This window comes from Micropterus salmoides, unplaced genomic scaffold (genome assembly GCF_014851395.1).
Source record: "Micropterus salmoides isolate LMB-PRFRI ecotype aquatic unplaced genomic scaffold, ASM1485139v1 Ms_hic_scaffold_14, whole genome shotgun sequence".
In the NCBI taxonomy this organism is placed as follows: Eukaryota; Metazoa; Chordata; class Actinopteri; order Centrarchiformes; family Centrarchidae; genus Micropterus; species Micropterus salmoides.
The window spans coordinates 23,049,352-23,072,064 of record NW_024040485.1 but is presented as its reverse complement, the minus strand read 5'-3'; the positions used below and the strand labels follow the sequence as shown (position 1 = coordinate 23,072,064).

Here is a 22,713-nt window from a genome sequence, read left to right as displayed (position 1 = left end):
TCACACTAAAGTAAGGTGAACATTAGTATTCAGCTCAAAGCTGTGTGCCTCGTGTCTGCTAACATGGCTTGAGAGTGTAAGTCTTGTTTTTAAACCCAATGATTTGGCATTATAAATGTGTCTGGTCATTTTTTCATCAGAATTTTTTTCCCACTGGCTTTAGATCAAGTCTGTCAACATAATTTGAATATGCCATAACTAATATAATGAGACCCTTTTCTCAATCACTCACACAGACACACAGAAAGCACATATTTGTTCAGCTACTGAAAAGAAACAAGTATTGTTGACAGGAAACTGGGAAAATAAACCTTTTATAAAGGTGAAAATGTATTTTAGCAACAAATAGACAGCAACAGAGCATAGGCTACAGGCTAAACACAGTTGGAGACACTGAATCTACAGCAGAAACCTGTGCCAGATGACCTAAGAGGTCTCGGTGGGTCATTGCTTTTTTTGAAATCGCCTTTCACACATATGAGAGCAAAAACGATTTAAAAATCAATTGTATCCTGAAAGCCACTGCACAGTGTGTTCTCTTTCTTTGCTTAGTTCCTGAGGACTTTAGCTGCAACAGCCTTTTTTAAATGTGCATCGAGGTTTCATTTCTAGAAGTTACAAAAACAGACAGGGTTTTAATTTAAGCATCTTATCTTTGCAATGTTGTTTAAGCAATAAAAGTCTTTCTGTGTTTGTGAAAATTTAGGTCAGCACAAAGAATGACACTAGGATTCTTCTTAAACTTCATCAGTACCTCAAAAGTAATATTAGACATCTTGGACATATTGGAAAATACATATGTTCATTTTATTAGTTTGATGGGAGTACTGATACCTGTCTTAGTCCTGTAGTAGCTACTGACAGCTGGTTATCTTAGCTGAACACAAAGACTGGAAACACTACCAGATTAAATAAACAAGATAGAAGGTGTTAATTAGAGAGCTTTGGAGATGCTGGTTGGTCTTTGTTTGTTTGTTTTTAACCTAGGACCGAGACCAGGATAGCTGTTTTCATCTGTTTTGTTGCAGAAGCTGCTGGCTGTAGCTTCATAATTAGAAATACAGACATGAGAGTGGTACCTATATTCTCATCTAACTCAAAAATGCAGATTTCCCCAAGCGAATTCCTTTAAGACACAAGAAATGAAGCCTTTTTTCTAGTATATGTCCCCAGAGTATTTAGTGATTGAACTGATGGTATAAGGGTCATCCAGTTCTGTATCATGAACATAATTATGTTAAATGTTTTAGAACAAATGCCTAAATACAAAAGTACCAAGGATTGATCCCTAGTGGAACTCCACATCAATAAAGAAATTCAATCATGCAAATAGGTATTAAACAAATGAAACACTATGCCAGACCAACCCTAATGTACTCTGGTGTCTAATTACATTGAATACAATGGTGATGCAGTGACTGGTAACAACTGATGTCTGGTTACTGAAGTGAAAAAAACTCCACAGAAATTTGCACATACAAACAGGAATAATGCAGGTCACCATAGTGATTATAATATTTGCACAACATATTTTGCTTGTATTGTATAACTTTGTATTATAAACAACATGTTTTTCTCTGTCACTTGCAGGAGGTGAAGTACTTCCAGTTTCCAGGAGAGCTGCTAATGAGGATGTTGAAAATGTTAATCTTGCCCCTCGTTGTATCCAGGTAAGTGCAACACGGGTCCACATACACGCTCACACACAAACACCTGCATGCCGTCTGTGTGCCAAATGTCAAGCTTGATGAGTGAAAAAAGTCAGGTTTCACAATCAACTGTTGAAACCATGCCCTGTAGTTCTGATGAATTGCATTGTCTCTGTGGAAATGCGTTTAATCAAATTAAACTAACTCACTGGGTGAGTATTATTGTCACTGCAGTCAATCTCCCACACACAAAGCGAGAATGCCACATGCTGCAGAATCATTTTTCACATAACACTGTTGCCTCTGGTGGTTATTATTCATTTGAAAATGCACCAAGAAATCAGAGCTGCTGCCCCACCTTTTCTTTTGAATAGATGAAACATGAAATTTGACGAACCTGGGAGCTATTTGAATGTTCTTCTGACAACAATGAGGGGTGAATTTAGTTTGTACTGTAGTGGCTGTAGAGACAATTGACTATGAATGTTTGTCCTTGTCCTATGTAAAAGTGCTGTACTATATTGTATAGCAGAGAGGATAACCATTTGGGAAATCAGGGTCCACAGAAAGACATTTCCTAACTGTGTAAATATTAATCCGTGTGTACTTTCAAAGTGGTTTTCTAAAGATGTAAAACAGCAGTAAGACAAGATAAACACAGCAATATAAAATGACAGTTACATTTTAAATAAAATAAAATATACAGTACAAATAAGCAAAACTTAAATGACAAGGATTAAACAGGACAACAGGATTTACAATGCAGTTACACTGCAGTACAAGACATGACAAGGTAAGTTTTAAGACTCAATTTAAAAGAACTTCGTTTTGGGGGGAGTTTCTCAAAGATAGATTTACACAAAGCACTCTGTGGGAAATTATAACAAACCGTGTGGCAAGCTGGGGCCTTTCTGTGTGGAGTTTGCATGATCTCTGTGTAGATTTTCAGCAGATGCTCCGCTTATATTCTCCACACATTTTGTTTTTATGCATATCCTATAGAATTTGGTACTCTGACTGTGCATGGCTGCATGATGATTAATGTAGATGAAAAGCACAACCTAGATTTTTTACTGCACCCAATTGTCTTTTTCATCATCAAAGATTAAAGAGTAATGTTTATATGGAAGTAAACCTTTGCCCTTTTATAGCTTTGGATGCATTTATTGGAAGCACACAGCCTGCCAGATTCTCAGTTTGACTATTTTAGGCCCAAAGCTCTTAGTTGCCTTCATGTGGTCAGTGATGTCCGACACACAAAAAAACTCCCAAAACAAATCATGCGAACGCACCAGTTACATGCAGGGTGCTTTGTGCAATAAGCTACTTACAATCTATGCAACAGCAAAGACTGGATGAGAAGTTAATCCTCACTCTGTCTGTTTCTGTCTGTCTGTCTCTCTGTCTTTATCTCTGTTTCTGTGTCTATCTCTTGAATATGTCTCTTTTTGTCTTTATTTGATCTATAAACACAAGGCAACGGGCAGTAAGAGTGTTTGCACATTTATGCAATGGTCCACTCCCCCTGTTTCACAGATTCAGAGCAGGAGATGCCAAAAGTGAGGCACGTGAGGGCAAGAGACGTTAATTACAACTAATCTGAAACAGTGCAGGTAGGCACGGGGCCAAACGCAGCTAAGGTCAACGAATCACTTCAGCACACAGCAACGTAAAAACAATTAGGGCAAACATTCAACACGCTAAGCATAGGCTCAGGCTACTGGGGCTCCTGTTGAGTCTGCAACACACACAATGTTCCTGGTGCGTATATAATGGATAATAAAGTTTGAAGGCATGGCTTGCTACCTCACGGCTGCTGTGTTTGGACTGATAACTATGTATCCGCTCCGATTGTACTCTCTCAAACCCTCAGACTTTCACATCAATTTAGCCACAGACATAAACACAGTCAGTTTCCCGCTTTTCTCTGTTTCATTCTCTCTTCTGTCATGCTCACTGTTTATGGCAGAGTGTATCTAGATTGGGATGCAAAGACTGGCTGGTTGACACAGTGCATGGTACAGTAGGGCTTATCTAGAGGTGAATATCCGCACCAGCCCTACAGCCTGCCTGTCCCTATTTTTTCCCCTCCCAGCACCATCTGCGCACCACCCAAAGCGGAAACCAGATTATCCCAAGAACGCGTCATACAGAATCAATGGCCACTCCACTTACTGCCTCCTTATGTTCCATGTTTCTTTTAGTTTGCGGATTGTAATTAAAATGTAGAATTAAACAGAACTACATTTTGAAAAACTATATGTTTATTCTTTTTTTGTGTGGTTTCCAGAGACAGCATTTAACATTTTAATAAAGCCCTTGGAAGCTCTTTTTCACCAGTGGTTTGACTGAGATCTGATCGTCAAAGGTGAAGAACAGTTTAATTATATGCAGCATTCGCACAAATGTGTGGCTGATAACTGCCTTTGCATGGTACGAATAAGTTTTTCTTTGTAATGATGGCACATGAACAGTGAATCAAGTGCCTATTTCCAGAGTTGTATTTCACTCTGTTTGACCCTTAGTTTGTCCTCTATCAGACTATCCATGTTTAGCTGATTGCTTAGTTACACACACTGAAGAAGAAATAATTTGCACGAAATGTGAACATTGCAAAACAGATCTAATTGGGTTTTTCCTGTAGGTTATTTACAAGGTTTTGAGAAATGTGAAAAACATTTGACCTTGAAACATGATGTGTGTTGAAATGCAAGGCTACCATAGGTGTTTGGGTTTTTTTCATTATGGTCAATTTATGGTAGCTCTTCAGCCACAGGTGTCCTTAGAAACAGACTGAAATTCAAACATGTGATTAGCATCCTTGAATATGTTGCACAACAACTCCTGAACATAAAATATGTGCATCTTAAACATTTAAGTAATTTGTTTTTCTTGGAACTACATGTATTTCCCATGAGGGAATTTTAATTTGGCACCCTGATCTTTATTTCATTCCCACTGTTTTTGGATTGAATAACACATGTGGAAGACAATGTTTTATCATATTATTTGTTTGCATCAATATTTGGCATTCACTGTGAGATTTTCCTTGTCACAAGCTAATTTCTGTCCTCACACAGTAGCAGGGTGATAGATTGCCTTATTAGGATTGGTTGCCAGATAATTCCCTGTGAATAATTCTCTGACTAAAAGACAAAAATAGAGATGAAATGAGCTAGTGTAATTTTCTTGAGATAGCGCTAATCTGAATAGAGTGTAAATGACTGATTATAGTTTCAAATTGAAGTCCTTCTATCCTTTTCCCTGGATGTGGATGTGGCTCAATGAGTTTGGGCCCATGCCATATGTGCTCATCAAGTCACATTATGAAATGTATCTGCGTTAATGTCACAGTGGTGACGTGCGTGTATCCTCAGCTTAATGCAGCATAATTTGTTTTGAAGAATAAGAGTATATGAGTTCCTTTAAAATTATTTTAATATATAAAAGTAGCTTACTCCCTATATGGTGACATTCAGGAACAATACGCTTCGCCTAGTGCTTGCTCTTGGTGGGAATTGTTGGGCTTCTGTAAATAACATCATAGAGTACGGTCTAGACCTGCTCTTTTATGAAAAGCGCTGTGAGATAACTGTTGTTGTGATTTGGCGTTATATAAATAATATTGAATTGAATTTCTATTCAACTTGTAGCAGACCACAATACTCATTACAGTATACAGCAATGAAAAATCAGCTGTCAAGAACATTTCAAAGTAAGATCTTGTTAAAAGCAATGTCTTCAGTTCATCAGACATATGTATTTAAATCTCAATTGCCTGGACATCATGTTGCTGAAGTGTGTTTTGTCTTGCATTGTGAGTCTTGCATCCAATTCAGTTCATTTCAATGGAATTGCTGCGATTCCTGAATTTACAATTAGGGAGAAGCTGTGTGGCATCATTTACTTTAAATCCACAAGAGATATGGGTTCCAAACATTTACACACATAGTACAAATACACCTTTTAAATAAACTGTGTGAATTTACTGTCCCATTAGCAACTAAACTTTTATTTACCATTTTAACTAACATTTTTATTTTAAAAAATGGTGTACAGTGCTGAACAAAATGCCAGAGGGAGTAAAGCACAATATTGAGACTTTTTGGAGAGAGATGGTATGCCTAGTGCTATCCCAGCTGGCTAGCATGTTAGGATGTGGCATATCAAGCTACAGCAGTTGGAAGTCCCAATGTCAGCTAGCCTCACAAAATGCTTCTTTTAAAACACTGTATGGTGGCTAACAAATAAATATTAAAGTAAACTAATCTAAATGTGTAAATAGGATCTGCAGCCCTCAGCACCATGAAGAGGAGTTGAGATTGTTGACTACCTTGTGGTTCATTATAGAGAAACACTTAAAATATATGCATTATTGTATCATGCTGTTACTGTAGTTTTTCATTTCACAAGTAATATTATTGACAACTGGGTTTGTTTCCTAATATATAATGTTATTGTTTTTTTCTGATGTCTGCTCAGTGCTAGTCAGCTCAGCAGGTCAGGGAACAGAGTTAGAAGAACGAGAGGTTCATAGAGAATTGATTTTCTTCATCTCTGCATGAAGAGAGACGGATAAACACACAGCAGTGTTCTCGGTAATTACTAACTCAATATATTTGATATATTATTCATTCCATGTTGCTGCAAGTTCACGGAAATGTCCTGGATATCTGATATGTATTTTTGGAATCTTTGGTCATTAGCAGGCAACACCACCTGTTGTCAACTTCATTTTTGAATCTTTCTTTTCCACACTTACTGTATGCTGAATTATAAAGCTTTTGTTAGCGCATGACATCTAGACAGGCCTATAGTGATCTGAGCTGCAGGAACAAAGGCCACAGTGTCATTATCACATGTCATCGATGTCATGGATAACACCTCTCAAAGAAGCCTCTGCCTTTTTTTTTCATGTGGACGAAGGATTACTGTAATACTCTTACTCAGCAAAGGTGCAGCTGGGAGGAGTGTAAGCCCCATATGGTCCAAAAATCTTGTGGCAGATCTGCATGTGCTCGAAATGCACTGTAATCCTACCTTGACTCAGATGCCAGAGATAAGGAAAGAGATCTCTGTGTTCACTATCAAGAGTCCAGTAATTCAATTTCCTGTCAGTCAGAAGCAGAGATGCAGCAGCTTAAGTGCACTAAAAGTATTTGTTCGTCTGAGTTCACAAAATTTTACAGTAAGCGTACATATAAGCCTCAGCTAAATATGTAAATGTATAACCTGTGATGAGGTGTTCCATATGAAAGCCCTAAGTGGCCATCCATTCACATTTTTTACTCCGTTTTCCCGTGACAACAGGAAAAGTTTCTCAATGTAATAAATAATAAATTTTGTTTTCCAGAGATAATGGGATACATTTCTTGTGATCTCAATATGATATGATATGATTCCACTTTAGTGGAATTTTTTTTTATTATCCTCTTCAACAAAGTTCTTATGAAGAGACCTTTTCACATGATCACAATAAAGTATGTGCTGGAGGGTGTGCGTCCCGACGATTGGTTTATATCCATCAACCTCTGGACCCTTAGTTTCATTTCCCCAGCGTCTCCAGGCAAAGGAAACTCCAGCCTTTCTCATTCAGGGAAACACATATAAACATTTCCCTAGTTATTTTAGAGGTGTGTCACGCAAGCCACAGACTCTTATGAATGGCCTTCAGAACTTTTTAAAGGTGCATGACACACCTCTGAAATAGCCATCAGGAAATGTGAGAGGTTGATGGATGTGGACCAATCGCCAAGAGACACACGCTTCAGTACATACTTTATTGTGAGCATGTGAAATGGTAACTTCAACTTGTTGAAGAGGAAAATAAAATTTTAAAAATCTGCAAAGATGAGAATCAAACACACAACCAATAGTGGCATTAGGAATCTGTTTGAAATTACTTTAAATAAAGTCACCTACCAACTCCTGTATTACAATAAAGTATTGTTTTATTTTGTAAAAAAAAGTATTGCAATGGATTACATGGCCGCAAATATATTGCATTTAGCAGCTAAAGAGAATCCAAATAAATGCCCATATTGTTGCTAACATAACTGCTGGCTGTATAAATGGGCAATTTTCTGCAAACAAGTTCACCATATCAACGTAAAAGGTGATATAATAGTTGTGTTGTGGTTCCGCTGCCCTGTGGGTGTGATTCAAAACAAAACACTCTTATATATAATTAGTCAATAAAGGGAAAGAAGAAAGATCCTTCATATTTTAATAATGTATTTTATATGTTTTTATCAGTTCACTCTGAAGATTTTTTTTAATTTATCATAAAAAAAAATCAATTTCATAGCTTCTGCCACCTCACAATACAGTAGTACACCACAAACTCAAGATAAAACAGGGAAAATAAAACAATTTACTGTGAAATTAATTTCAGGCTTAAACACACACAGTAGGGAAGAGGAGGAGAAGATCATGAGGTAAATCCCTGGAATAGCAAATGTAATTATTTTCCTGTTTTTGACCTCCTGGCTGCAGTTTGTGGTTTCCCAAAGAGCTGCAGTCAAAAAAAACTGTGCACCAAACATCTGGACATACAATTCAGTTTTCAGTTGAAACTGTTTGTCTGTCATGTCACAGTAGATTGATATGTTTGGTTTTACCGTCAATCCACCTCAGCTTGACTTTCTTCTTGTTCTGATTTCTTACCAAAGGTCATCTAATCCCTGGCCAGCGCAGGTCAAACCCCTGACCTATCGTTACTACAGCTGCACATGTTGTCCGAGCGTGGGAGTTTATTCACACAAGCTGTGTATCTTTCTGGCATTACAATTCCAGTCTCATAACTCAAACAACAAACAAACAGACAAAGGTGGAGCACCTTTAGCAGTGAAGAGCTTTTCTATGTAATGGAAACAACAATGAGGGTGGAATAATTATAAATTGCACATTAATTTGCTGCAGCAATATCTGTGATGATAATTTAAACTGGGGGATCACACACTGGCTAATCAAGCACACTTTGGTTTCATGCATATTAGTCCCATTTTTGCACACTAAGACATTCAATCTAAGGTTTCATATGACAATCACACCTTGTGGTCATGGGAGTGTTCTAAGGTACAATGAAGGAACTAAATTGATGAATTCAGCCCCATTCAGTAAGGATGAATTAAAAAGGAAGCAAAGGACGTAGAGATACGTCCATCAAGATGAGCCATGATTTATTTTTAGGTCTGGGTAAAAGATGTCAGCAAAGCAAAAGGTGCAACCCAGCTGCAGTGATGCTTTGGGTCAAAACGATCATTGATTTTAAAATACAATATTTTCCTGGAGTGACTTTGAGAAAATAAAGGCATTTTTTTCAGTTCCCTTTCAATTCCCTTTACTTTCTCATCACTGTAGATGAAGGGAGACATATGAAGGAGAGGTAGAAATTCATGAATAGAGAGCTGGTTTTATGAGAATAATGGCTTCCTTAGCCCTGTTAAATTACAGGACAGAAAATTATTTTCTGGAAAGGTTTAGTTTAACTCAGCATGAGAAGGAAAAGCTTGATAAAAATAAACATATAGCTATGGGGATGATGCACTTCTTTGTATCTTTGTTCATCATGATCATCATCATCAGCGTCATCATCATCGGCGTCATCATCCCTGCAGCAGCAGGAGACTCACGAGGTTAGATAACTGCCAGCATGGGCTTCAACTTATTTTCTATGAGTGGGAGAAGTAGTAGCAGTCATATCAGTAGCTGTAACAAAACTCTTGGAAACAGACACCTATTACCATGAAAAACATCTAAAATAACACACTTAAAGTGAATCAGTAATATCTCCTCAACCATTACACATAGATGCATAATTCTTGTCTCCTTTGAAAAGTCAGAAGCTAAGGAATATGAATCAATAAACCCACTTTTCTATTAAAGAGTAAATGGAGATGCAATAAAGGAAAATATGATATTTTCATCCTCGCCTGGTATAAAATCTATATTTTAATAGCAATATCAACATTAAAACCAAATCAAATCATCCAACTGATCATCATGCAACTGAATATCTATTAATACACCTGGAATACAACTATAACTGTAAATTGTAAAAGAAGGTTGAGATCACCTTTATGTCTGGAGCCATGAAATTTAGCTTACTTTAGCAAGACTGGAAACAGGGGTAAACAGCTAGCATGGCTAGGGTTGCCACCCACCCCTTAAAATACGGAATTGTCCCGTATTTTCGAGTTGTCTTTATGCAGCATCCTATGCAAATCATCCCACACCCATTCTGTGAAGACTGATTGGGTAATACTCCCTACTATTGTTGGTTTGACTAATACCGTCAGATTCAGGGCCAGTCGGGGGTCAGATAAGGTCCAGTTTCTTGGCAGAAAGACGAGTTGAAACAACGGCGTAGGCAGCTCCAGAAACCCCCTATGACTCGAAAGCAGATGCAAAAGTTGCCTACCGGCAAAGGCAAGTGTGGGAGAAATCATATAGGCCTACCTGTTTGGAAAGTGTCAATGGAAATAAGTATCAAGCCAAACTGCACAATTTGTCGGCCACCCCAGTTACTAAAGTTCATTAGAAATTTTTCATCTTGTCCATCAACAGCCACATCATAAGCATCGTGGCATCCACTGGTTTTGTGGAAAGGATATTTTCCAGAATGACCAACAAAGTGACAGCAAGAACCGGTGCTCTGTGGAGCTCATTAGGAGTGAGATCTTCATCACTCTCAACTTTGAGCAGTCCTGTTCTACTGTAGCTGTTTGAAAGAAAAACAGCTACTCAGTGCTGCACGAGTTGTGGCTACCTCTTGTGGCTACATTTCAGTAAAGCTTACTTAGTCTTATCTCAATAAGAATTCTCTTTCCCAGTCCAGAATTTGCTTGTTTGCTTGACTTAGGAATATGAATCTATGACCGTTTTGGACAGCAGCCCTCATCTGTACTTTTTAGCAAGAAAAATGCCTTGACTTCATTCCAGCTCATTTTATTGTAATGGCACCCGCTTCAATCAGGCAGCTGAGCCTGTGCCCTTCAGTTATATGCATGTTCCCACCACACTCATGTTGTGATCTCAGGCTCCCATCCAAACCAAAAGCTCTATTTCTCGTGTGTGTCAGCACTGAGTCGTTTTTGTATCTGTTGAAATATTATGTGACTGGATGAGGTCGAGCACAGACAGTGACCGCACGGAAAGACTCACTAGTCCCATCTAAACACTTGCCAAGTCAAACCAGATTACATTTTGGACAGGGAAAAAATATTGTCACCCCAGCTCAAGAGGTTCAGTAAAGATCTCTCCAACTCTCCAACTCTCTCTCTTCGTCCATTTCTTCCTTTGCTGGCTCCATCCTCCCACTGTGCCAGCATTTCAACACCTTCCCTCACTTCCCACAAATTACATCTTCCTGCATGTTCTATGCCAGCTGAGAAGCAAACCGTGTTGAATGAGTGCTTTTGTTTTGTATTTCTGAAAATTTTACAGTGAATGTCACTGTGTCAGTGCAGTGAAAATGACGATCTTGAAAAGGAGGACTATTCAAAGCAACCAATTGAAATGTAAATTACTCTCTTCTGTTTATGATGTTTATGATTACAGTTGTTCATCTCCCCCTACCCCCAGGCCTTCTGTGATAGAAAAAAAGAAGTAGAAGCCTTTCAATGTCTAAATTTACAATTGACAAGAACGTTGAAAGATAGATAAGCAAGCAAGAAAAAGACATACAGATTTAGGTCATTACATCCGGTTTGATGCTTTCTCATTTTCCCAGACTAGCTTATCTGAGATGGCAGGTTCTTATATAAAAGACTTCTCTGGTTTGAAAAGAGGCTCATTAGGTTTGGTTAAGTGGCGCCATCTTGTCAAAGATGTACAATCAGCTCTTAACTGAAGCCTTATTGGAAGGCTTGCTCACACACGCACATAAGTATGTTATTAGGATGAATATTGAAAATTTTCTCTTATGTGTCACTATAATTATCAGTTTTAGTTTGAGTCTATTGAATCTCAGTGGGTTGTTTACCTCATGATGGTATTTTGACACTGTTGAAGGACTGATGATGTTTTATATATTCACAGTGAGAATTGTTTTCCTAAATTTACAGAGGAAAGAGGTAAAAAGTTGTATTTAACCTGAGAACCTAAACTCAGTTATATATTCAACAACCTTCAGCCAAGTTGTGCAATGTATTGCCACCTAGTTTTCTTTGCTCCATAAATGCTTTGAGTGAAAATGAACACTAAGAGTTAAATGATCTGCAACCACATGCCAATGAGCTAATATTTTTATTCATTCTGAATAAAGTAACTTTGCAGGGAAACTAACATTCATTTTTCAAAGTAACCACTTCTGAAAATCCTTTGGCAGTGCTTTCACCATGTCCTTCTCAATTTCTAACATTAACCTCTACTCCCCTGTCTGTCTTTTTGTCTTTTTGTTTCTGACTCTGCCTTTGTGTGTCTCTGCTTCCTCTCCATGCTCCAGTTTGATGTCAGGTCTAGCTGCCCTGGACGCCAAGTGCTCCAGCCGCCTGGGCATCATGACCATCTCCTACTACCTCTGGACCACCTTTGTTGCCGTGGTAGTGGGCATCGTCATGGTATACATCATTCACCCGGGTGGTGCTGCTCAGAAGGAGGACTCAGAGGAGAGCAAGAAGCCAATGACCAGTTCTGCTGACGCTCTGCTGGATCTCATTCGGTAAGAGAATGTCACATATCTACTATTACACATGCAGTGTCCGTTAACTCTGTGCAAACTGTCATCATCCTCATAGGAAAGGATAGGTGGCACAGATGTGAGGTGCATGAGCAATGTCACGTCACCACCTTTTCCCACACACACATACAGAGAGACAATTTTACCATTATGTATTCTTCAGATTTTTTTTTGCCTTTTTTCCCAAGATATTTACAAGGTTTAACCTCATCAGGGCTCCAGAAACTATTATAATGAAGGGGAACATCATGTCCTTTGGTCCCCATGTCCTAGAATAAAGCCTCTGTTGAGTATGGAAGATAGGTTGGATGTCTATTGTGTGTTATCATGTGATTTTTCTAATGTAAATTTTTTTATCACATAAAGGTAATATTCATCGGTCTTGAGTGAGAGTAAATGTAATTTTCTGTTTCTAACCTGGAGACGTGTGAAGGAGAGAAATGTGCTGTGTTTTACCATTAGCGTTAAGTGTCAAGTCACAGCACCTTGTTGTTTCATGAGGACTAAAGTCTGGGAAATGTTTGAGGTCAGAGCGTAAAGCCTGAAGCCTCGTGTGCCTGTGGGTTATAGCACTAAGCTAATTAGAGCTGCTGAAGGATAGAGGGGGTGTATTTGAGGTGAACCTGGGTCAGCCACTGTGTCAGTGTGACAGTCGGTCAGTGGGGTAGAGATGGCCGCTGAGCTGTTGATTCCACCACTAGAATATTTAACTTTATGATGTTATTGTAATCACAAATGCACAATGAACAATGAAGTTCATAAAAGCTTCCAACCCTGTGTTTTAGTTATCTTGTCGTCCTCCATTTATTTTGATCAATCACACAAAGAATTAATTGTATTTATTTATGGCTCACTTTCAATCTGAATGTAATAACAAGGAATAATAAACTGGCCAAGCCCATGGATTCCAACTATGTACTGATCATGTGGCAGAGGTGAAGCTCTGTCGTTCACGGGATCTCAGTGCGCGTGTGTGTATGTGTGTGTTTTACAGAGCACAGCTGTGCTTTGGATTTATCTCTCAAAGCTTCTTTCCAGCCTTTATCTATTATGCAGGCATACTGTATCAGTACACTCACAAATAGGCCCAACTGTCTGCATTCATGTATGTGTTTGTGTGTGTGATAAGTATGTATAATGAACAGAGTATCTATGAATATGTGCTTACTTGGATTTATTAGGGGCGCTGGGGTCAGACTGTTTAATTAGCAGGCTTTGTTCTGTCTTATACAGGATATGCTGCTGAAAGTGGTCAAATCCATGCAGAATACTCGCTAGTCCACCGAGTTGCACCATAATGTTGCTGTATATCTATGCCATGTGTCTTTTAAGTCACTTTGTTGAATGCGCATGCTGCAAAACACAATATGCCTTTCAAGCTCTCTGCAGAAATGTGTTGTTTCAGTTCTGATTGTGATTTGATCTCTGTGTTGATGTGGGATCTATAGCCAATGCTAATGCAATCCTGTTGAAACTGACAGATGCTCTTTTCTGTTTAAAGAATTCAATGTAACTTGTGTTATTAAGGAGCCTGTAGTTAAAAGGCAGCAGTCTGCACCACAAAAAAGTATTCATATTGCACTCCTGTTTTGGATTTGATCACTCCATTGAATGGATTACAATTCTGTTGTTCATTGAATGTATATTTTGTAATTGTAATAGCGGAGCTAACGGCCGTGTGCGGAGCTAGCTAGCTTGCTTAGCTAGGTGCAACTGTAACTCACGTTAACTGTCATTTTAACAGGGCTGATAACTCTGTCTAGCGAACAACAGTCTTAAAACTAAATGTAGTCACCAGAGAAAGTGAACAGCCAACTCCTAATAAGCTTTTTCAATGGTGCTGGTTAAATTTACACAGTGCCGAGGGTACGAGTCGGCTCTAGCCTGAATAACATGTCGTCATGGTAACGACTTGTCAATCATAGATAATCCCACCCTGAAACATACTCTGCTTTGTGGTCTATTTTAAAATAAATGGGACCATAATTTACTAAATGAACATCATTTTGTATTGAAGAAGACTTGAAACTAGTGACTGAGACCATAAACTCATCATGAAAGTGTTTACTGGGGTAATTATTCAGCTGAGAAGTATGGTCATTTTCCTATTATTTCTAATAGAGCCGGACTTCTTTTTGCAACCACAAGAGTCGCCCCCTGCTGGATTTTCAATAGAATGCAGGTTTCAGGGACTTACGCATCGGCTTCATATTGTAGACCGGAAGCTTCCCACTTGGTTCCTACCAGTGTTATTGTGATTTACATAGTGTTCTTCAGTGTTTACACTGTTTCCACACTTAAATTGTTGTAATCCAATTAGTTATTAAGAGTAAATGGTGATGGTGAGTGATGTTGCATGCACAATCGGTGGCATGCTCCCTAGTGTAACTACATATACTGTAGCAGTGTGGTCTATGCGCAGAATGCTGATTGTCAGTAAAAGTTGGCGAATAAATCCCTGATTTATCCGATTGTCCTCAGTCAGGTCATAATCTCAAATTGCCCTAGGTGTGGAAGCCAGATCTTGCAAAGCATGGCAATTTGATAATATAGTAGCGCACTCCTATATGTGGTCACATCTATAAATGAATTAGTCATTAAAGTAGGTTTCCCAACTTTGATTTTTTTGTTTTGTTTATGGTTTTGATTTACTTGAAATTTGTTTCAGATGCGATAATGTAATTATGTTGATTTAACTTGAAAATATTTAGTGTGAATCATTAGTTAAAAAACTAAAATAATATTGCTCATTATTTTATTTTTTTTAAACTACCTTTAGTGTTTTATATAAGAATGCTTTGTCTATTGTAGTTTTACTTCATTGTTACATTGGTCTGAGTTTCCAACATAAAACACTTCATCACATTAACACACACTAAGTTCATTATTTGTGAATGGACTATAATACCAAGGAGCTTTACAATGTACATATCAGGGAACCGGGGTTCAGTGTCTTAACCAAGGACAGTTCACTGGGCTGACACATTTCGAAATCACTATTCATCCTCACACCTATATACACAATATAGCTCTGTCTATGAGGGTTGTTGCCATTTTCCGCTCCAGATAGGTATTTCCTCCTTTTGTACTCACTTTTTTCCTTATTCTACCTGCTCCTCCATCTTCAGTGTGACCCCTTCCCGCTCCATTACTGTATCATTAGGCTGCAGTTCAACCTTGGCAGGCTGAACACTCAATACGCTTTTGCTCGGCCGAGAAATGAGTGGGCTTTTTCAGTATTATTCAAGTGTATCACCTTCCCACTATCTGAGCAGAGTTCGTTGTGGAAATAATGATTGTCAAGGTTTTCATCAGCCAAGATAAATGGAGAAAAACATTACCACTAATTGTACATACTGTTAGGGACAGTTAGGCTTCTCTTTTCATGCAGAAGGCTAATGGGCTGAATAAAGATAAAAACTTTTGTTTCATCCCTAACTAATTTCATTGAAGAGGGATTTTAATTTTCAGTGATGGACGAGATGCTGATCCTGCAAGTAACAAGCTGGCTAATATGTTGCAAGTTCAGTACTGTCTTGCAGGGTACTTTGTGGCATATTGCATCTCTCATGTGGTTTCATGATGACGATGATCAATCAGCTCATTCAAAGAGTACAGTGAATACAGTAAAATATCTTTCTTAACATGCGTTATGATGTGTTAAATCAGCCACTGTGAGTCACTTGTTCTCTTATTCACTGTTACCTTGATTTTTTTTTACTTTGGAAATACTCTGCCATCCACTGAAGGACTAATATTTCTAACAATTTACTTCCTCAGCAACATGTTTCCGGCCAACCTGGTTCAAGCTACTTTTCAACAGGTAAGCAAAAATGTTTGAGGCAAAAGTACACTAAAAGAACAATAGAAAAAGACAATACACAAACAAACAGCAACAATATTTTGGAACTGAGGTTAAAGCAATAGTTTGACATTTTGATAAATATGTCAAACTATAGACAATTTCTTAGATTAATACCACTCACATGTGTGTATGTTAGCTTAGCACAAATAATGGACATAGAGGCAATCAGCTACGCAACATAATACATCTCTAAAGCTGATGATACACAGGGGGCAACTTTCTAGTCTTTTCAACCACTCAAAGTGCTTTTACAATACCTCGCATTCACCATTCACACACTGAGCCTAAGTGTAAACAGAAACTAACATTCACACACATTCATACACTGGCAGAAGAGTCACCAGGGGCAATTCGGGGTTCAGTATCTTGCCCAAGGACACTTCGACAGGCAGCCTGGAGGAGCTGGGGTTTGAACCACCGGCCTTCCGGTTAATGGGTATCCCGCTGAGTCACAGCCGCCCCCCAGTAATCTGGTGACTATGTTTTGAACGGATAATGGCAGGCGGGGCGGCGTGATGAGGGAAGGGGATTAGAATAGTAATCTTTACTCATTACCGATGACGGCAACATTGCCCAGCACCATTGCTCTAAAAGTTGCTCTGTGTATCATTCACCCTAAAGGGAGTTCCCATCACTCACAGAAAACACTGCTCTGAACTGCCTGAAAACAGCTCGTTTGTAGTCCAGCCTTTTCTCCGTTATTATGTTGCATCACATTGTAATGCGTCATTATGCGTCATAAAACTCCCCACTCTGAAACTCTTGATCCAGTCTATGTTTCTAAGCTGGTCCGGGAACATGTACAGCTGAAACAAAGCCATGTTTACCAGCTTTTCAGGACCCGACCTACTCCGCTTCTGATTGGCTAGTAGTCCTTAACTAGGCACTGCACACGTGCAACTCCCAACAAAGATCTTGCAGAAGAGAAATGCATTACTCCGTAGCTAAAAAAGAGCGTTTAACACACAGGGTGAATGGAGGTGCTGCAGCAATGTGCAGTACTACAAAAATATGGTGTGTTTTGAAAATGAAACCATGTAAACCCGTTCTGGTACAACCCATAAATAAAATTATGAACCTAATATGACCACTTTAATGCTCACTTTTGAGGGAGCAATGTTTCCCTTTTCCTCTTTGACTGTGCAATTCTTTCTTAACATTAAAATTCTGTTAGCTTATATATGAAAAGAAATCTACTATTTATGAAATGCTATCAGCTTTATCAGAAAATACAATAACAGAAACGGAGACTATAAATAACCCTCTGTACTGCAATTATTGTCATCTCGTGTGAATCTTTTAATCTTTTTGAATATTTTTAATCTTAACACTAACATGAGTGTTAACATTAAAATTGACATGTGTCATTATCATGTGAAAATCTGCTGCTTTGAACATCTCTCTTGGTGTCATGTTCACTGTGCTGATGCTGTGGCCTGTGCTCTATGTTGGTTTTAAGTATCGAACCCAGAGAGTTCCCGAGCTCATCCCCAAACCAACTGTGGCTCAGCTCCTGGATGAGACAACCACACGTAGGGTTTACATCTATGGCATCCAGGATGACAACGGCACAGATATCCAGAACTTCTCCCTGGATCTCACACCGCCACCTGATGTTATCATGAAAACATCACCTGGTACCAGTGAAGGCATGAATGTGCTGGGGATTGTAATTTTTTCCGCTACCATGGGTAAGTGGTTGGCATGGATCCTGCACACCCACCTTCACAGAGTGAAATGCAAATTGCACATACATAAGTATGTGTAATTGCATAATGGAAATCTTGGCACATGCTAATGTTTGCATATTTTATTTAAACATGTGTTGTGCTCCAACGAGGAAAGATAAGAAAAAATAACTCACTGTTGAATGCATCATCTTAGTGTTGCTGTTTGATTGATGCATTTATCAATTCATGTATGCAACATATTGTTGTTCATCCAGGAATAATGCTGGGCAGAATGGGACCCAATGGTAGCGCTTTGGTCAACTTCTGCCAGAGTTTGAATGAGGCAGTTTTGAAGATTGTTGCCATTGTCATCTGGTAAGACTTGCATTTTGAAAGAAAACAGCACTAAAATTAAGTAACAAAATTTGTGAGAAATATTTGCTGATACTAATAGGATCAAAATTTTAGCTGAAACAACATTAGGAATTTTTCATTTTTAGCTTGGGTGTCATGTCAGTCTGTTAAAACTAACAGCAATTCCCACAAGCCTCATCTGTGCTTGTGTGTTAATGCTAATTAGCAAATGTTAGCTGCTAAACTAAGATTATGAAAATGGTAAACAGTATACTGTACCTGCTTGCTACCTGCTACCTGTTGGTATTGTCACTATGAGTATCTTAGCATGTTAACTCAAAGTGCAGTACAATGGGCAGCATCATAGAACCACTAGTGTGTCTGTAGTAGAAGTCTTGTTGAGCAGCAAATGCACCCTGGCTGTAAATACCCTCATTTTAAATAAAAGCCGGTGTCAGTTTATGAACAGGCGCTCTCTTTACCTTCCATTATTCACAGGTATTTTCCCTTTGGGATCGTATTTTTGGTTGCCGGTAAGATCTTGGAGATGGATGACCCTTCAGCCATGGGGAAGAAGCTGGGTTTTTACGCCATTACAGTGGTAATGGGCTTGGTGCTGCACGGTCTATTCATCCTCCCGGCCATGTACTTCTTCATCACTAAGAAGAGCCCCATAGTTTACATCAGGGGCATTCTGCAGGCCCTGCTTATCTCCTTGGCCACCTCATCCAGGTAAAAGTGGAAGATCTGACTTTTTACAATTTAACACTGCATTGGATTTCTCCATCCATCCATCATCAACCGCTTATCCTGTGTACAGGGTCACAGAGGCCTGGACCCAATAATTTCTTCTATTTATTTCTATTAATTTATAATGGGTTTTTCAGATCTTTTTCAGGACCAAACATGTAGTGGAGAATAAACTCACTTAATCAAGTTCACTACATTTTTAATGTTTATTTTTTTCTAGGGTAAAAGATTAAAACCAGTTATTACCTGTATATGAAGTGAACCTGAGGCTCTCATATGGTCTTTCTAGGAATAAGCTCTTCAGAAAATGCAATTATTTTTTAAATGTTTCTGTCAGGATGTTTACTAGAACAACTTGAGTGCAATGAAAAAATAATAATTTTATGGTTCACCAAAAATAACAAGCAACTAAGGGCAAGCCATGGTAAGAGTATATGTGCCTTTATACTATATTGTTAGTGCAAATGGAGGGCATAATGGAATTCACCTTGACTGAAGTACTGAAGACCTGATACTCATCCCAACACCACTACACCTTGTAGCCTTTCAAAGCAGTCAACTGCATTACTAGGGAGAGTATGTTGAGTGTTAGTCTTTCAGTTTAGCTAGTGCAGCACTGAAGGTTCCTGTAAATATGTGTTGTTACAGCTAATTGAGAGGTAGAACAAAAGAAAATAAAAGAATCTTTGTCTTTTAATTTTCTGCTGATTTTTAACACGTTGTACACATATTTGCATGCATACTGGCTCTTGGGCTCTTGAACAACTGTTTTATGGAATTTCTTTGAATGTTTAAATGTTTAGTGTACTCACATACGTTCTTGTATGTGTAAATCAAGCCCAATGTACGGCAGCCCTAAACAGCCATCCATACAAACATTTTTCTTAGTTAGTTTTCCCTTGATAATGGGATAATTATCTCGAGATCTCGAGATAACAAAACAGTAGTTTAACAAGGGGGTCGGCAAGCGCATTTTTAAATGATAATTTCAAAGTGGTTATCAGTGTCACTGGTTAGTTCAATTGGTAGAGCACAAGACTCAAACACAAAATCCTTTTCTTATGAGTCCCCTGCTCTACCAACTGAGCTAACCAGTGACACTGGAAGTTTTTCTGAAATTATCCTAAAGAAATGCACCTGTCAACCCTTGTATTGAGCTACAGCTTGTTATCTCAAGATCACAAGAAAATGATCCAGTTATCACTGGAAAACGGAGTAAACATATTATAAATATACATTTTTTTGATTGGATGGCCTTTTAGGGCTTCTGTACCAATGAAATCGATCCAGTAAATAAATACGCTGACACATGAGGCAGTTTCATGGCACTGGATGTTTCATGACTATCATGGTGGCAAAAACGAGATTCTCCCCCACAGGGAAAACTGTGATTTGGAATACTGGAACAAAATATAATGTCTATGTTGTGTGATTCATTTAGTAATCACATAATCACAGATCCAGAGCCATTTTGTGGTATCACACAATTGATTACTCTGCACACATTATCTGAATCATTTATTATTTTCTGCTGCAGCTCTGCCACTCTGCCTATCACCTTCAAGTGCCTCCTTGAGAACAACCACATCGACAGACGCATCATCCGCTTCGTGCTGCCTGTCGGGGCCACCATCAATATGGATGGTACCGCACTCTACGAGGCCGTGGCAGCCATTTTCATTGCCCAAGTGAATAACTATGAGCTTGACTTTGGACAGATCATCACAATCAGGTAAGGCTGGTTAAATTTAGACTGGAACTGTCTCATACAAATTGACTTCTGATGGAAAATTTGATCAATCAAACAATCAGACGTTATTTGTATAGCGCCTTTCGTGCAAAATAACAATACAATGGGCTTGATATTGTTGATAAGTTCAGTTTACTTATCATAGTAATGTAAGCAAATTTCATCTGGGTCAAAAAATGGTGCAGGCGTACTTCTGGTGTTTTGAGTGCAACATGTGATTTAATCTAATGTCACACATTTAGTTTAATTCTGAATTAATAAAAAATATTATGGGATTTACTAGATACACATATATGTAAATGTCACACAGATTACGCCTCATATGAGCTTCTTAGTCTGATCTGATTTCTGCTAAATCAGTCTGGAAGCCCCAGTGACACAGACAGACAAACAGACAGAGAGTCCCCTCCCACCAGCACCACAAGCTGATAAATTTCAACCACATTACCTGTGGCCCATCCAGGTCTAGGAAAATATCCTGTCCCTCCTCTAATTTCATGACATGTCCTACTGTAATAACATTAGGCAGACCTCTCCTCATGGCTGCAATCTGTGCCCTTTCCCTCATAATCCCTTGGCAGTAAAACCCATATGACCTGTATTACTCATCTCACTTGTCACGCCAGAATCATAATAATTTTTTTCTCTCTCTGCATCCTGTTCCCGTGCCGTTTGGCTGTTGACCATGGAGCTGTTCCATCTGCATGCTAACCCAATCCCAACCCCCCAACTCCCTAGCCCGGCAGCAGGACAGTTTGTCAGATTGTTTTGAGAGGTTCAAGGTCTCAGACCGAACATCTGCTCATACTCCCCACATCTCCCAGTCTCTCTACACAGTCGTGGAAGGAGTATTACAAATACTTAATTAAAGGTTGTGACACTTCAATGTAAAAATACTTACAAGTAAAAGTCCTGCATTGAAAATTTTAGCTAAGTGAAAGTACAGAGGTATCACCATCAAAATGTGCTTAAAGTACGCATTATGCTGAATAGCTCCTTTCAGAGTATTAGATACTGTATATTATATTGTTGGATTTACATTTTAGCATTTTAGTAATTTAAGGTTTTAGTTATTTTAAATGAATTTTAACATTACTTATCTTTCAATTACTTTTTAATTACTATTTGTACTTTGTGATTTCTTTTTAAATATAAGTATTATATTTTAAACATGGATGTTTCTTTTAACTTATATTTACGTAAACCACAATGAATTGCTCCTTTGCCACAGTTTTCAGTGTAAACTGCAAATGAACAAATGGAAAGCTTAATAGTATGGCAAACTGTAATCACGCCTTGCAACGCATCTGGTTACAGGTCATCAGCACCGTCCAGCCTTCAGCAGTAGATGAAATCTGTGTTAGGGCACTTCCTGAGTGTCAAAAGGTCACACAATTGTTGACAGAAAAACAGAATGCAGCACAAAACCGATCGGAAACCCTTGTTGCAAAATAATCGTGTGTTTTGTGTTTCAAATAGGAATCTGCAAATTGACTGTGGCTGTCAAATAAATGTAGTGGAGTTAAAAGTACAATATTACACTAGGACATGTAGTATCATCGAAGGCTACTAATAAAAGTAGCATAAAATAAAAACTCTCCAGTAACATATGAGTACCTCATACTTGCACACATAGGCCTACTTACTCCACCATTTTTCCTCCATCCATTTTATTATTTTACTCATGTACTTCAGGAAGCTTATATGCACCTTTGAAAAGACTCGTTCCTGTATGTTAGAAAAACAAATGCACTCTGTTCCTCTGTCTTTTCTCTCAGCATCACCGCCACCGCAGCCAGTATCGGTGCAGCTGGAATCCCGCAAGCTGGACTGGTAACCATGGTGATCGTGTTGACCTCTGTGGGCCTGCCCACCGACGACATCACTCTCATCATTGCTGTTGATTGGGCTTTGTAAGTAAGGGTTAATATTGCCAATATAAACAGCTTCCAATCAGGGAAGTGGTTAAATACATTCCAATCTTCTTCTTAGCT

The 22,713-nt window shown here is 38.6% G+C and overlaps 1 protein-coding gene across 1 annotated transcript in view; it reads left to right on the top strand.

Moving 5' to 3' along the window:
- The window catches only part of slc1a7a (solute carrier family 1 member 7a), a 31,547-nt gene that overhangs the window by 5,706 nt on the left and 3,128 nt on the right, over window positions 1-22,713 (top strand). The window contains exons 2-9 of the mRNA XM_038718529.1: window positions 1,591-1,670; window positions 12,097-12,312; window positions 16,111-16,153; window positions 17,655-17,886; window positions 18,141-18,240; window positions 18,718-18,951; window positions 20,507-20,701; window positions 22,498-22,632. Of these exons, the coding sequence (XP_038574457.1) occupies window positions 1,591-1,670; window positions 12,097-12,312; window positions 16,111-16,153; window positions 17,655-17,886; window positions 18,141-18,240; window positions 18,718-18,951; window positions 20,507-20,701; window positions 22,498-22,632 (1,235 nt within the window). The remainder of the gene's footprint in view (window positions 1-1,590; window positions 1,671-12,096; window positions 12,313-16,110; window positions 16,154-17,654; window positions 17,887-18,140; window positions 18,241-18,717; window positions 18,952-20,506; window positions 20,702-22,497; window positions 22,633-22,713) is intronic.